Below are 17136 nucleotides of genomic sequence, written 5' to 3'. Positions count from 1 at the left end.
AAGCAAAAATATCATGTCATTTGACTTATCTAGTAAATGCATCTTGATTTAAGAATTTGTAGATATTTGGACAAGAAAAAAAAAAACACTAAATAAGAAGAGCATTTTTTTGCAGTGCAGGAGGTGCCACTTTACAACCCAGGTTAACACAATAAATGCGTATTTATGACCCGAGCGTACAAAACACACATGATTAAAAAAATCCAGCTTCACTTACGCTCATGGTGCATTTGAACTTGAAAGGCGGCCCTTCCAGGAAAGTGGTGCAGTTATCGTCGCTGCCCGTGACCAGACGATACGGCCGTGTCTGCTTAATGTCCACACTGTTGATGATCTTACTGTGACCCACAATCTCTCCGACGGATGAGCCCGTATCCCAGAGGAAGACCGCTCCGAACCTGCACACACACACACAGTCAGCGAGCTTGCTTTGGGCCGGCTGGGGGTCAAGACCACCTAAACCAAGACCAGACCTCGATCGATCGATCGATCGATCGATCGATCGATCGATAGATAGATATACTAGAATTCTGACCCTCAAAGACCTGTTAGTCTGCCTTTAAAATGTCCACCTCCACTCCATTTATTATCCTAAATTAGATGCTCCTGTTTGAGGTCGTCAGCTAATAAAGACACCTGTCCACCCCATACAATCAGCAAGAGTCCAACTACTAACATGGCCAAGACCAAAGAGCTGTCCAAAGACACGAGACACACAATCGTACACCTCCACAAGGCTGGAAAGGGGAAATGGCCAAGCAGCTCGGTGAAAAAAGGTCCACTGTTGGGGCAATCATTAGAAAATAGAAAAAGCTAAACATGACTGTCAATCCCCTCGGATTGGGGCTCTATGCAAGATCTCACCTCGTGGGTCTCAATGATCCTAAGGTGAGAAATCAGCCCAAACTACACGGAGGAGCTGGCCAATGACCTGAGAAGAGCTGGGACCACCGTTTCCAATGTTACTCTTGGTAATACACTCAGACATCATGGTTTGAAATCATGCATGGCACGGAAGGTTCCCCTTAAACCAGCACATGTCCAGGCCCGTCTTAAGTTTGCCAATGACCATTTGGATGATCTAGAGGAGTCACGGGAGACAGTCATGTGGTCAGATGAGACCAAAATAGAACCTTTTGGTCATAATTCCACTAAAGGTGTTTGGAGGAAGAAGAACGATGAGTACCATCCCAAGAACACCATCCCTATTGTGAAGCATGGGGGTGGCAGCATCATGCTGTGGGGGTGTTTTTCTGCACATGGGACAGGGAGACTGCACTGTATAAGGAGAGGATGACCGGGGCCATGTATTGCCAGATTTTGGGGAGCAACCTCCTTCCCTCAGTTAGAGCATTGAAGATGGGTCGAGGCTGGGTCTTCCAACATGACAATGACCCGAAGCACAGCCAGGATAACCAAGAGTGTCTCTGTATGAAGCATACCAAGGTTCTGCCGTGGCCTAGCCCATCTCCAGACCTAAACCCAATAGAGGATCTTTGGAGGAGCTCAAACTCAGTGTTTCTCAGCGACGTGGAGGAGTGGGCCAGAATCTCTCCTGCAGTGCAAACCTGCTGAAGAACTACAGCAAACGCTTGACCTCTGGAAACGCAAACAAAGGCTACTGTACCAAATATTAACAATGATTTTCTCAGGTGTTCAAATACTTATTTGCAGCTGTATCATACAAATAAATAGTTTACAATATATATATATATATTGTGATTTTTTTTTTCAGATTATGTCTCTCACAGTGGACATGAAATTACGATGACATTTTCAGACCCCTCCATGATTTCTAAGTGGGACAACTTGCAAAAAAGCAGAGTGTTCAAATACTTATTTTCCTCACTGTATATTTAAAGGTGTGTTGCTGTGATTTGACTTGTGTAACTTTAGTTAGTGTGTAATGTCGCTGCTTGAGCATAAACAGTCTCTGCAAAGTTTCAGCGCTGAAAGTTCACTGCAAACGGAGATATTGTCTTTTAAAGTTACGGCAGTTTATTGCCTACAAAAATGGCCGGTTTGGACTACAACGAGTTTCTTCCTGGGTTGGTGACATCATAAAACCTCGCTAGTCTCCGCAGATGTGACTTCTGGCCATAATGGGAAGGGGCGTAGCCTTAACCTGTGCTTCAGCCAATAAAAATACAGGTGTGGAATAAAGGGAGAATAGAAGAAAAATACGGTGTTTAAAAAAGAAGAAGTATTAAGACATGTTATACTGCGCCCCATAAACACAAACCAAGCCTAGAAAAAAAACAAGAAACCATCACTTTATCATCAAAGTAGTATTGATTCATGATTCGGATCGCCAATGTCTCGTGATTTCAGCAGTTTGACACACGATCCGAATCATGAATCAATTCACTGACTCATAACCGTTTGAATCTTTATTTGAGGATTGAACACAAACGCGGAAGAGAAGCCAACGCTGAATAAAGTCGTAGTTTTTGTTATTTTTGGACCCAAATGTATTTTGGATGCTTCAAGAGACTAATTAACCCACTGATGTCTCATATGGATAGGGTTGGGCATCGTTTTGATTTGAACGATTCTGATTCCGATTCTGATTCTTACTTTCGATTCCGGTTCTTTTCGATTCTCGATTCCGATTCTTTGAGGGGTGGAGTCAAAACATGTCACGTCGATATTCAATGCTATTTTCAATACAACGGGGGGGGGAAAACGCTGCATATACTGTCAATTAGATATTTTTTATATAATTTTTTTTTTTTTGTCTGTCTTTTGAAAGTCTAGGCAATCAAACATTTCTTCTGAAGAGATCACTTTATATGATAAAGATTTTTCTCATATATAAACATTGATCAATTACTATTAAAATGATCTCACAAATATTTGTTAACTCAATGTATTTTTTACAACGGGGTAATTGTGTTGCAATAGTTTACACATAGCACAAGTAAGCTTGATTTTGAATGGTAAATTGAATAAACAAAGATACATATTACAAAAAATAGCACAAATAAATACAATAGAATAAAAGATATAAATTAAATACACTGCTTTATTTTTTCATTCAGGTAAGAAACTGAATAAAAAAAACGCAAAGTGGCTAAATAAATTTAAAATAACATTGGATAATGTTTTTTGCAAAAAATTTAATAGTTTCATATAAAACCTTTAAAGTTACACAAGTTGATCAGTCAAGAGCCGTGTGATCGTTTGTCTTTTTATAGTTTGACTTTGAATAACAAATGACTGCTGTCCCTTTAAGAACTGCCGCACTCATGGATCCTGAACACTGCTCCTGTTACTCATTCTTCATTTCTTCCTGAATTGTTTAAGACTGTGTTTACATACTGTTCAAAATGTGCACTGAGAATTAGTTTGAGTGTATTTGACCAATAATAAGCTGGAAAAAGAAGCGAATATTTGCACTTGTATGTCAGGGGCGGCTTTATTACGGTAGGCTGTGTGTGTGTGCGCTTCAGATGTGAGCTTGAAATCTGCGGGGATTCGTAGAATTATGTGCAAATTCAGACCGATCACACACACTAACACTAACACGCTGTCGTAAGGAAAAGTCCAGCAGAACGCGCGTCCGTCGTGTTCAGAGGTTAACCGGCTGAGTGAGAATATGCGGCTGCGTGTCAACTCGCTGTCGGTCAGAGAGGAGAGGAGAGGAGAGGAGAGGAGAGGAGAGGAGAGGAGAGGAGAGGAGAGGAGAGGAGAGGAGAGGAGAGGAGAGGAGAGGAGAGGAGAGGAGAGGAGAGGAGAGGAGAGGAGAGGAGAGGAGAGGAGAGGAGAGGAGAGGAGAGGAGAGGAGAGGAGAGGAGAGGAGAGGAGAGGAGAGGAGAGGAGAGGAGAGGAGAGCAGCTGGGATGGATTGTGTAGGCTGAGCAGGCTATCATATCTTTTCAGATATTCAAGTATCGATATTTTTGACAACACTAGTTGCACTGTGCCGACCCAGGCTTTTAAAAGTGAAATAAATCCACACTTCAGAGCCGCTTACCGGGCTTCCATGACTAAAAGAACAAGCGGGCGCGCAAGCACCGGAAATCAGGTGGCCATGGAAACCAAAACTTGCGCGCTTGGAACCGAAGATCGGAACCGAAAATAATTTTTCTAAACGATTCCAAGTTAGAACCGGTTCTCGATGCCCAACCCTACATATGGACTACTGTGATGATGTTTTTATTCCCTTTCTGGACATGGACAGTATAGTGTGCATACACTTGCATACGCTCTCAGACTAAATATAAAATATCTTAAACTGTGTGTGAAGATGAACGGAGGTCTTACGGGTGTGGAGCGACATTAGGGAGAGGAGTTAATGACAGACATTTCCCTTTGGGGTGAACTAACCCTTTAAGACTGGTGTCAAGTACTCCAACCCTGCTCACTCAGTGTGTGTGTGTGTGTGTGTCACTCACTTCTCTCGGCCCTCCCCCACTACAGCGATCCTCTTGCTGTCTTCAGTCCAGGCGATGTCCTTAATCTTGCCTCCGAAGGGCTGGTACTCGTACTTCAGAATATGCTCCTTCTGCGTGGTGTCCCAGATGCGGATTTTCCCAGACACATCTGCACGGGAAAAAGGAGAAACATTGAAGCACGGGAAAAACATGGAATAACAGAAAAACAGGGAAGAGCGGGAGAAACAGGGAAGAGCGTGGGAAAAGGGAAGAACGGGAGAAAGAGCGGGAAAAACAGGGAAGAGCGGGAGAAAGAGCGAAGAGATCAGATGGGAAGAACAGGAAAAACAGAGAAGAGCGGGAGAAACAGGGAAGAATGGGGGAAAAGGGAAGAACGGGAGAAAGAGCGGGAAAAACAGAGAAGAGCGGGAGAAACAGGGAAGAATGGGGGAAAAGGGAAGAACGGGAGAAAGAGCGGGAAAAACATGGAAGAGCGGGAGAAACAGGGAAGAGCGGGAGAAACAGGGAAGAGCGGGAGAAACAGGGAAGAACGGGGGAAAAGGGAAGAACGGGGGAAAGAGCGGGAAAAACATGGAAGAGCGGGAGAAACAGGGAAGAACGGGGGAAAAGGGAAGAACGGGAGAAAGAGCGGGAAAAACATGGAAGAGCGGGAGAAACAGGGAAGAGCGGGAGAAACAGGGAAGAACGGGGGAAAAGGGAAGAACGGGAGAGAGCGGGAAAAACATGGAAGAGCGGGAGAAACAGGGAAGAGCGGGAGAAACATGGAAGAGCGGGAGAAAGAGCGAAGAGATCAGATGGGAAGAACGGGAAAAACAGAGAAGAGCGGGAGAAACAGGGAAGAATGGGGGAAAAGGGAAGAACGGGAGAAAGAGCGGGAAAAACAGAGAAGAGCGGGAGAAACAGGGAAGAATGGGGGAAAAGGGAAGAACGGGAGAAAGAGCGGGAAAAACAGAGAAGAGCGGGAGAAACAGGGAAGAACGGGGGAAAAGGGAAGAACGGGAGAAACAGGGAAGAACGGGGGGAAAGGGAAGAACGGGGGAAAGAGCGGGAAAAACATGGAAGAGCGGGAGAAAGAGCGAAGAGATCAGATGGGAAGAACGGGAAAAACAGAAGCGCGGAGAAACAGGGAAGAACGGGGGAAAAGGGAAGAACGGGAGAAAGAGCAAGAAAAACATGGAAGAGCAGGAGAAACAGGGAAGAACGGGGGAAAAGGGAAGAACGGGAGAAAGAGTGGGAAAAAAATGGAAGAGCGGGAGAAAGAGCGAAGAGATCAGATGGGAAGAACGGGAAAAACAGGGAAGAACGGGAGAAACAGGGAAGAACGGGGGAAAAGGGAAGAACGGGAGAAAGAGCGGGAAAAACATGGAAGAGCGGGAAAAACATGGAAGAGCGGGAGAAACATGGTAGAACGGGGGAAAAGGGAAGAACGAGAGAAAGAGCGGGAGAAACAGGGAAGAGCGGGAGAAAGAGCGGGAAAAATAGCCGGAGATCAGACGTGACGGCACTTACCGCCTGAGGCGATGTAGAATCCGCTGGGAGAATATTTGGCCACGATAACCTGATGCGGATGCTCAGTGTAGATGTCTGCGATCGCAGGGTTCTGGAGGACAGGTTTAGAAGAGAGTCAAGTCAACTTTATTTATATAGAGGCGTGATCAACGGGCATAGTTCAAATGACTGACCGCGATTGGACAGACATTATGGGTTTGGACAGCAATGAAATCACAGACTAGCCCCTGTAAATTATGAAAGTACCTTATGACCACACGAGAAACAATTACCGTCCAAATCGGGCTTAAGACAACTTCCACTCTAAGAGACCTGGAAATATGAAAAGGGTCTATTGAGCGGAAGAGCATACTCATTTTTTATATGCAATTCACGATTCAATATATATTACAATACTGAACTTACGATACGCATCCTGATATTATAAGCCAATAAAAAGAGTTTTTTTACCTTATTATTATTAAAATAATATTATTTGTGTATTATTATCAGGACCCACACATTTTCCCCACTGCATCATATTCAACATTATATATAGTCCTTTAATGTAATAATGTCACTGAATCGGTAAACTTATTTTCTCTCTCCTGATATAAAAGCACTATAAGGGTGCGTTCACACTTGTAGTTCGGTTCGTTTGGTCCGGACAAAAAAAAAAAAAAAAACATAATAGTCCTGGTCCGCGTAGCGTTCACACGGGCATTTTTAACAGGAAACCTAAAGTTACCGAACCAAAGGCATAAGGAGACGGTAACAACCTGATTGGTCGGCTTATATGACGTAGGAGCTGCTTACTGAACATTCAAAACAACGCTGTGTGCGGATTACACGCGCGGGCATTTTATGTGTGCACATATGGCATTATTTTTACCCGCTGGGAACTCATGAAGAGCTCATAAAATGTTCAAAACATTTAAAACAGCAGCAGGATTCCCTCCGTTGTGCAGAACAGAGACGGCCGTTCTGTCGTCTGCACCTGCTAATAATGGCCAACACAGGAACTTTGATGAGAAGAGCCAGGTGTGCTTTTTGTGCGTTTTTTCTAGCATTTTCGAAACATGCTCGTCAGACCAAATATTGATAAGGCTCTTCCTCGTTGCTCTACGTTTGCCCTCTAACGTTAAAGTTACTCATTTTGGATACACAGATCTTTCCGCGTCGTTAAATCAGCTGCATTATGCGTCGCATCTTGTGACATTACGTCCGGTTTTTGGTCCGTTTACATGTCTTTGGTCCGTGTTGCGTTCATATATCAGTCGAACCGCACCAGAGTTGGTTTGGAAGCGGACCGAGACCCGTCTTTTTATCGGTCTTGGTCCGCTGGTTTGGTGTGCACCAGGGTTCGGATGGCAGCGTTCACATGTGTTCAAATGAACCGCACTAAACGAGCAACCGCACCAGGGTTCGTTTTAATCGAACCAAACATGACAAGTGTGAACGCACCCTAAGAATAAACCATCTAAAAGCTTTGAACAACAGTACTCCTAAAACTAAATGTGCTCTGGTGATTTAAATGATGTTTGCGCTTTGACTTTGAGGAGTGTGTGTGCTTCAGATGATCAATGCGATCCGTCACAGCTCGTCAGAATGGCCGCTCGTCTCAAACTGTAAATCATGCTCATCTTGAACTTTAATTCTGCATTTACTCTCTCGTGTTGTTTTCTCAAACGTCAAGGTGTTTATTACAGTATGAGTAAATCTGCTCATCACTAGCCGTCGCTCGTGTCTCTACAGAAGACTTGGGTTCCGATTAGACACTCGATTAGATATTTTTACGATGCCTTTGACTTTTTTTAGATCTTTTAAGTCTGAGAGGAGTAATGGCCTTTAAATGGAGGGACAGAAATCCCTCAGATAAAGAAGATCTTCATTTGTGTTCTGAAGTTAAATGAAAAACGGCATGATGGTGAGTTCATGATGACCGTTTACATTTGTAAATGTGGGCGAGTTATACCTTATAATTAGGAATACTACAGTAATCCGAGACTTGGATTAAACATCTCTATATCTCGAATCATATCGTTTCCATCAATGATACATATCGGCACATTTTTATGTCGCGATGTTACAGCCCAATTTCCAAAACATGCTTCACTTTAAAACTGAGAGAGAAAAAATAAAGCCATATTTCTAAACGAGTTGTTCTCCAAATTCGTGCTTCCCATCTCAACAAAAAAAAGAAGAGCTTTCAGTGTGGTTCTGTTAGGCTGCCAAACACACCTGATGCACTTATTTACTGATAATTTTGTAGAAGTAAAGTTTTGTAGCAAAACTATTGTGCTCTCAGGTCAATAATATAATTAATACACTGCAAAAAATGCTCAAGTGAGTTTTTGCTTAAAACAGGCAAAATGATCTGCCAATGCAGTGAGAAAAATAATCTTAATTCTGATTGAAATCTTGTTTCTTGTTTCCGTCCCAATCAGAAATCAGATTATTTCTCTCACCCCATTGGCAGATCATTCTGCCTGTTTTAAGCAAAAACTCTCTTCATTTAGATATTTCGCCGCAGAAAACAAGGTAAAATATCTCATGTCGTTTTACTGATCTAGTAAATGCATCTTGATTGAGATATTTTGATATTTTGACTGGAAAACAAAGAAAAAAATAACTAAATAAGAGCATTTTTTGCAGTTCAACATCAGTATTGACAGTAAATTGATTTTTCCCCCATTTGCATTAAAGTTAAGTTGCATGTACAAAATACGATAGGACTGCATTATTAAAACAGAATCTATAACAATTGCATAAAACAAACATCTCATTTTGTAAATTCCAGTTTAAAGAATAATATTTTGTTCTCCTGAAGGCACATTAAGAGGATCTCACCTCGATGTTCCTGATGATCACGCTCTTGCCATTGGTGTACAGGAAGTTGTTCCCTTTGGGGTCTCCGCCCAGAACTTTGGCCACGCCCCTCTCCATGTGCGGCAGGCTGGCAAACACGCGCTCTGCAAAAGGAAACGGCATCCAGATTAATTCTCAAGTGCTGAAATAGTTTGAACATGTTATTTTAGTGTACTTGCAGTCATTTATTCAAGTGTAAAAGGCATCAAGTGTGGCGGTTTAACAGCATTAATCTCTCACTACCCTACTCATTCATTTTTCAAAGCTAGAGATCAAGCTTCTTAGTATTCCCCAATCAATCCATTTCAATATGACGAGAAAAATAATAGAATTATAATGAATGCCTGTTTTTCCACTTTTTTTGGTCAAAAAATACTTATTCCCTTTCTGGACATGGACAGTATCATGCGCATTTTTTGAATGCAAATTATTTTTTAATTATAGAATAAAAATATTGAGTAGCTCAGCACATTTGATTTACAGTAAACAAACTTCTAATGTTTTTACATGATCGTATTTACTTTTATTGAAAGACACCAACCTTATTAAAGGCACAGTATGTAATTTTTCGTCTCTTATTCAGCACAGAGGCGTGTCTTGACTCTTGAGTGGGCGGAGCTTTTATTCTGCCGCTTCCGCTTCTTACGCTCGCGCACGCGCGTGCTAGTGTTGGAGCGCTGTTTTATCATATCGCACATGTGAGTGTGTTACAGTGATGTTATAATGCTACTATGAGACGCTTGTTCACACTGCGGTGAGCGAGATCATATTAGGCGGTAAAACACGGCACTCTGACGCCGCATTCACACGGGGCTTAGGCGTTAACGCTTCCCATTTACTTTGAATGGGTGACATCATCCGTTGCCGAACTGAATTGTGGGTTCCGTCGCGGCGCTTCACTCGCGTTGCAAGCGGCAGAAGTTGAAGAATTCTCAACTTTTCAAGCGCCAGCGCAGGCGTCATCCAATCAGATCACCGTATGCAAATATCCTACAGCAGACGCTAGCCAATTGCGTTCATTACTGCTCCGTGAACCGTCCAGACCATAGACCGTTAAAAATCCAGACGCAGCTCCTGGACCACTAAATGATATTCTTCCCGCTGTCGGCGCTTTTTCGGGATTTTATGTACTTAACAGCTTCGTGCACCTGTGCAGTGCGCTGACAACAACTACACGGGCAATCGCACTCGCACATACAACCAAAAAAGGCGCTTTTTTGTGTTGTGTTTTGGTCCAAGCGGCAAGTTAATGTGATTGGCTGTTGTCACTATGACGATCGCGTCAGCACCCAGCTTCAGCCACGCCCTCCGTCAAGCGTTAACGCCTACGCCCCGTGTGAATGCGGCGTGAGCGGTAAATCAACAACAGCAGATTTAAACAATAAGACTAACTGTGCTGAGCTGGAGAACAATCATTAGTTTCTGTCCATCAATGATCCAAACAGTGTCTAATAAAACACATCAGATATTAAAGCGGCGATAGTGTTGCCATGGTTACTACACAATAACACGCAGGGATGATGTCATTGATAGGTGACACACACACACACACACACAGTCCTATTTAAAATCCCTTATTTCATGGATTTAAACAAACATTCTTGGAAACATTTGGGAAGTACACAAGCCAAAAAAATAAATAACACTGCTCTAGTGTTTTCTGACTATTTTAACCCAACAATCATACATATTGCACCTTTAATTCAATCAGTTCAGATTTACTGATGAAGAGGAAGCAGTTATCAGGTTAAAAGACAGTTCACTCACACACACACACACACACACACAAATCTCACCCTTATGTTGTTCCAAATCCGTATGAATTTCTTTCTGTTTTCTTTTGTTATGAAGACAATATTTTGAAGAACGTTGATAACCGTTCAGTTGACGGCACCCATTGACTTCCACTGTATTATTTTTCCTACTATGGAAGTGAATTGGTAACATTCTTCAAAATATCTTCTTTTGTGTTTAACGGATCGCCAATGTCTCGTGATTTCAGCAGTTTGACATCATGAATTGATTCGCTGATTCATAACCGTTTGAATCTTTATTTGAGGATTGAACACAAACGCGGAAGAGAAGCCAATGCTGAATAAAGTCGTAGTTTTTGTTATTTTTGGACCCAAATGTATTTTGGATGCTTCAAGAGACTCTAATTAACCCACTGATGTCTCATATGGACTACTGTGATGATGTTTTTATTCCCTTTCTGGACATGGACAGTATAGTGTGCATACACTTGCATACGCTCTCAGACTAAATATAAAATATCTTAAACTGTGTGTGAAGATGAACGGAGGTCTTACGGGTGTGGAGCGACATTAGGGAGAGGAGTTAATGACAGACATTTCATTTTTGGGGGAACTAACCCTTTACGGGTAATTAATGACAACGTTTAATTTCTGGGTGAACTGTACCTTTAAGAATATTTTAAATCTCAAAAATAACGGCATTTTCAAACACCCCCATTGGTTATCAAACAGTTAGCCCCGCCCCCGAACGCTCGCCATTGGTTGGCTCAGTGTCAGGCTGATCCTGTCACACAATCACAGTTTAACAGCGATATAGATCATAGACTAGCAGTCATATCTGCATATAGTGACATAAAACACACACATATTAAACCGCAGCGCTTCAGACACACGCACACAAACACTACCACGTTTCGGGACATGAATAAATGGCTTTACCATAGTATTCGTTGGAGAAACATGGTATATGAGCAGAGTAAAACAGGCACTACAACACACACACACACACACACTCTCTCTCCTCTTAACATACACACGCACGCGCGCAGTGAGCAGGCAGACAAAAGGACTTACTCAGCTCGTAAGACATTTCGGCTTTATTTCCCTCCGGTGAGCAAACGAGGAATGAATAGCTGACTATATGTCGGTCCGTCCGGTTCTGTGCGCGTCACCGGCTGATCGATGAACGCGGAAGAGGCGGCGGCGCGCTGACGGCTCGGCTTTGCCCATATATAGTAAAGACGGTTTGGGCTCGATTAGACCTGCGCGCACACGCCCGACAGGAAGTGACGTGTCACGGGAGAAACCGCTTGATGATGGAGTTTTTCCTTAAAATCAATATCTCATGTATTTTTGTGAAACACATAAGTTAGCAGCCATAAGGGGAATAATGTACATTCAGCTGATCCTTTTTGCTATATAAACTGAACTGTACTATTTCTGTAGATATGAGGAATCATTGCAATAAAAAAGGAAATGGTGTTGATGTGACTCAGTTTAAGTTTATTTTAGCAGGCTTAACGTCATCTTTACTCTCATCAGTAGGCTATATAAAGACGATTCACCGCTGCAATAGTTAATCTGACCTTCAAACTTTTAAATAACATTTAAAAAAAATAAAAAACTGCACTTGGTGACTGACAGGTACGAGAACAAACGAGCCCTTGATTTAAAGGGTTAGTTCCCCCAGAAATGAAATGTCTGTCATTAACTCGTCTCCCTAATGTCGCTCCACACCCGTCAGACCTCCGCTCATCTTCACACACAGTTTAAGATATTTTATATTTAGTCCGAGAGCGTATGCAAGTGTATGCACACTATACTGTCCATGTCCAGAAAGGGAATAAAAACATCATCACAGTAGTCCATATGAGACATCAGTGGGTTAATTAGAGTCTCTTGAAGCATCCAAAATACATTTGGGTCCAAAAATAACAAAAACTACGACTTTATTCAGCATTGGCTTCTCTTCCGGGTTTGTTTTCAATCCGTGAATAAAGATTTGAACGGTTATGAATCAGCGAATTAATTCATAATCAATGAGTGGAGAGGAGTTTATGACAGACATTTCATTTTTGGGTGAACTAACCCTTTAATTTGATTAGATGGATGTTTGCTATTGGTGGATCACACTCTCTAAAAAAAATGCTGGGTTAAAAACAAGCTAAGTTGGGTTGAAAATGGACAAACCCAGAAATTGGGTTGTGTGAATGGGTCCATTTACATTTACATGAGCATATCTGAACAACGAGCGCCTGTAAAATAGTGTTGTGCGACTTCTTAACAAATTACACATCACTATGAATGATCACGTCATAAATGATAGGGAAACCCGCACAGCAATGATCAACTTCTCTTATATTTTGCTTGGGAACTAATGTGGTCGTAACCAACGTTTCCAGGCCTGCATTCTCTGGATTTCTCCCAAGCGGAGCACTTCTACATTCTGACTGGTTGCCGCCGGTTGGCGCCGAACCGCGTCATAGCTCATTACCATAAAGTTGAGCTGATTTCAACTCTCCTTGACGCCCAAATCGTCCAAGACGCGCCGCACCGCTCTCGCCGGAGCTCGCCGCCCGGCTCCCATTGAAAATTAATGACTTCCGGCCACCTTGCCGCTCTCGCCGCCGGCGGTGTGAACGCACAGTTACTGTCTATGAAGCAATCGGGGGGACGTGGAGACATAAAGTCTGATAAAGTCGAAGGAGAAGCCGATAGTGAGACAAAAGCAACGGGATAAAACATTCAAACAACGTAATTCAGATTTAACTTTCCACAACTACTAGAAGACCTACAGCTGTCAGACAGGAGGCTCACGTCACATCTACAGCTCAGTCTGAGCCTGCAGTTCGCTCAGCCATCAGGAAGTGATGCTTCTAACTGACTTCACCTTTCACCATTAAAGTCATAGACAGTAAAAGAAATGGACAGAGCTATCCCATTGACGTCAACGGTGGAATGTTATGTCAGTAAAGGAGCACTCACTTCCTGATGGCGAGCGAACTACGCAGGCTCAGACTGAGCTTGACGACGTAGATGTGACGTGAGCCTCCTGTCTGACAGCTGGAGGTCTTCTAGTAGTTGTGGAAAGTGAAATCTGAATCCCGTTGTTTAAATATTTTCTCCCGTTGCTTTTGGCTCACTATGGGCTTCTCCCCATTCTTCCTCCTTGACTTTATCAGACTTTATGTCTCCACGTCCCCCCGACGGCCTCATAGACAGTAAAAGATTGCCTGCGAGCGTCTCCTCAGGTCTATACGGTAATTTCTCAACTGTGCGACAGAGTCGCGTTGGTTATGACGCAATCACTAGCCTATTTTTACAAAAACAGCTTCTGCGGGGCGATAGTGTAAGATACAAGGTAACGGAGCCTTTTATGCATTGTCGTGTTTCTTTAGAAATAAACAATGGACAAATGGAGTCTTTAAACGCCTCAGATGTAAAGTTATTCACTGTCAAAGTGACTCAAAAATGAATGGGAGTCAATGGGATGCTAACAGCAGGTGATGGCTTGGTTAGCAATGGCCGACCCTATGGGTGGAACGCTTTCCGAGCGCTAGATTACCCCCTTGACTGAAGTCTATGGGGTCGCGGTGTCCATTTCTTTTACTGTCTATGCTTCGACTCGGCGCAGTAAAAAGTCCCGGGTGACAAATCCTCTCCCCCTATTGACAGAAATAAGAGAGTGAGGAGGAGATGAGAGGGTGAGAGAGAGAGAGAGAGAGAGAGGAGGAGATGAGAGGGTGAGAGAGAGAGAGAGAGAGAGAGAGGAGGAGATGAGAGGGTGAGAGAGAGAGAGAGAGAGAGGAGGAGATGAGAGGGTAAGAGAGAGAGAGAGAGAGAGAGAGAGAGAGAGAGAGAGAGAGAGAGAGAGAGAGAGAGAGAGAGAGAGAGAGAGAGAGGAGGAGACGAGAGGGTGAGATGTGAGGGAGGATGTTTCAGATGTTTCAGGACTTTTTACTGCGCCGAGCCGAAGTACTCTCAGAAGTGCTATTCCGCCACACATTATAGTTCTCCTTTTTAATCCGATTAGAGAAGCGCCACGTTTTAATTTGCATCATCATACTTGATCGTTCAACTATTGGTGTAACTGTATTTAAATAGGGAACACATGGAGGTGTTTGGTCGCTTCTAACTCGATCTCTGTTTGGTACCATAGTGAATGAACTGGGCTTAGTGGGCTAAGCTAATGCTATCAGATCGTCACCGCGCGTCAGAGAGATTAAGGGTGCGTTCACACTTGTCATGTTTGGTTCGATTAAAACGAACCCTGGTGCGGTTGCTCGGTTAGTACGGTTCATTTGAACATATGTGAACGCTGCCATCCGAACCCTGGTGCGCACCAAACAAGCGGACCGAGACCGCTTAAAAGATGGGTCTCGGTCCGCTTCCAAACCAACTCTGGTGCGGTTCGATTGATATAATAATCCGTCCGAATCCACATCTCTGTGTTTTCAAGAAGAGATCGCTTCAAAATGAACTGCTTATATCCTTTTTAACCCCTGTGGAGCACCGTATCGCTAGCCTGACGTGGTCATACTCAGTTCTATAAAATGAGTCTGAAAGTGATTATTGGATTATGGGGTGTGTTTCAACCGAACCAGGAAAGACATCAATTGGACAGACCAACAACCAATCAGAGCAACGAAGCGACGGTAGTTGTCAAATGTCAACAGAGCTCAACTGCACTGTGTTGCCAAGTCCGCGTTTTCCCCCCTATTGTTTTCTATGTCCGTGGGTTGAAGCGACTATTATGTCATATATAGACCCATTTAGCAGGGCAAACATGCCAAAATAACATATTTTACCCCCCAACGCCATTTGTTTCCCGGAGAAGCTAGTGTTTAGGGCTAGTAGTTGGCGGGTTTTGTTGTAAAAACTTGGCAACCCTGTCTGACGTGCGCTGGAATAAACGATCTTTGCCGGTGTTGTAAAAAAATAAAATAATAGTACTTACAGAGTACAGAGTACTTCCCCAACATGATCATCATTTCTGAGAGAAATAGTGAAGGTGATGCAGATACAAACAAGCTCTCCGTTTAGGATTCGAGTAAATATAACCCAAGCCCCTTTGATGACGAGATGATTACGGTACTGTTGATCATCTGTCCGTCATCGGCTAAAGCCCGCCCTGATGATCTCATTGGTCAGTTACTGTTGATCATCTGTCCGTCATCGGCTAAAGCCCGCCCTGATGATCTCATTGGTCAGTTTCTGTTCGGAGATAATTACTCCTCTATGGAGTGAGGCCAGACCGAACTGCCCGACCTAAAAATGTTGTGGGCGGGGCTAAGTTCGGCTGGCATCCAGGCTACCGTATCTCTGTGTTTCGCTGTAATTTGGATGCATTTTAAAGATCTAAAGCCTACACTTTTATTACTGAAATGCTGGAAAGTATTTACAAGAATAAGCTTGTATTGCCGCTTAAAAGAGAAAGAGAAGAAAAACAGGCAAACATTTAAAAGGAGCAGTTATTTACGACAGCAATTAACGTTATATAGGTTAAATTTGCAGCATTGTAGTCTATTAACTTATTTCAGCTCATTTCCACATTTTTACATTTACAATTACATTTTCCTTTTTTTAAACACGAGATTTAAATAATTAATTATTCCCTATTATTAAATTAAATATAATTGTATTATTATTCCAAGTATATGACATTTTTACAGCAGACAATCATTCGACTGACCATGTGAGCAGCGTTCCCAGATGCGGATCACAAAACTTGCTCATCACCGGGAATAAATCATCATCCGAATGCACGAGTTTTATCACTGAGGTGGCATGCACGTCTACTTTTACAGATGTCCACATGAGAAACAATTACCGTCCGAATAGGGATTTTGTCTACGTACTACTTCTTCATTGTATCAGTGTGTGTTCGGCAAGGCCGTTTTGTGCTTGAGCGCCACCAAGTCGTGTTTTCCTGTAACTTCAGCAGCTCCAGGCACGTGAACAAAAACGCCAATCTCATTGGTCGGATAGTTTTTAACGCAGCGCATCAAAAAATAAAAACGAACACAAGGCGTTTAAAAAAAAAAAGTACGCTTTTACATCTGCCATTTTACACGTCTGTGTGCATACTCACTCTGATGCCATTTGTTTAGTCCCGAGGCATTAAACGCCGGTGATAAACACACGCAAAAATCACCCCAGTGTGAACAGGCCTTAATGTTGCGTCAACACCAGACGCGAATGACGCGTTAAGCGTGAGTGATTTACATGTTAAGTTAATGCAAAGACGCGACTAGACATTCAGTGGCGAAAGTAACGCGAATTGAGTGATTTGGGCGAGTTGAAAAATTAGAACTTTGGTGGATGTTCGCGCCGCGTTAACCAATCAGGAGCTTGCTCTAGTAGTGACAACAATGAGGACCAAATCATATGTGGATATAGCCTAGAAATCTAGACGCACCCTAGCAGCAGCAAATTTAATTTGCCGGCGAGTGTCGTCTAGCAACTCTCAATACCCTTCTGAGCTGTATTCCCCTAACTCTTGCCGGGCCAATCACATCGTGTATAGAGTCGGTGGGCAGGGCCATAATGACGACGGCCGAGTTGCATTTGCAATTGCGTATTCGCAGTATTTTAAAACAATCCATCTCAGCCACAACGAGACGAGCCGT

The 17136-nt window shown here is 43.1% G+C and overlaps 1 protein-coding gene across 2 annotated transcripts in view; it reads right to left on the bottom strand.

Annotated features, from left to right (window-relative positions):
• Positions 1 to 11742, bottom strand: part of wdr1 (WD repeat domain 1) — a 31458-nt gene extending 19716 nt beyond the window's left edge. The window contains exons 1-5 of one of the 2 annotated variants that reach the window (XM_067458152.1): positions 11582 to 11742; positions 8736 to 8857; positions 5907 to 5997; positions 4398 to 4545; positions 218 to 398 (exon numbers count right to left, since the gene is read on the bottom strand). In XM_067458152.1, the coding sequence (XP_067314253.1) occupies positions 218 to 398; positions 4398 to 4545; positions 5907 to 5997; positions 8736 to 8857; positions 11582 to 11597 (558 nt within the window). In that variant the 5' untranslated portion in view covers positions 11598 to 11742. Of the gene's footprint in view, positions 1 to 217; positions 399 to 4397; positions 4546 to 5906; positions 5998 to 8735; positions 8877 to 11581 lie in introns of those variants that run through there. The other variant, XM_067458153.1, reaches the window with a different exon arrangement.
• Between the last annotated feature and the right edge of the window lie 5394 nt (positions 11743 to 17136).

Source organism: Pseudorasbora parva, chromosome 11 (genome assembly GCF_024679245.1).
Source record: "Pseudorasbora parva isolate DD20220531a chromosome 11, ASM2467924v1, whole genome shotgun sequence".
NCBI classification, from domain to species: domain Eukaryota; kingdom Metazoa; phylum Chordata; class Actinopteri; order Cypriniformes; family Gobionidae; genus Pseudorasbora; species Pseudorasbora parva.
The sequence above is the reverse complement of the archived record's forward strand: the minus strand, read 5'-3'. Positions and strand labels throughout refer to the sequence as shown.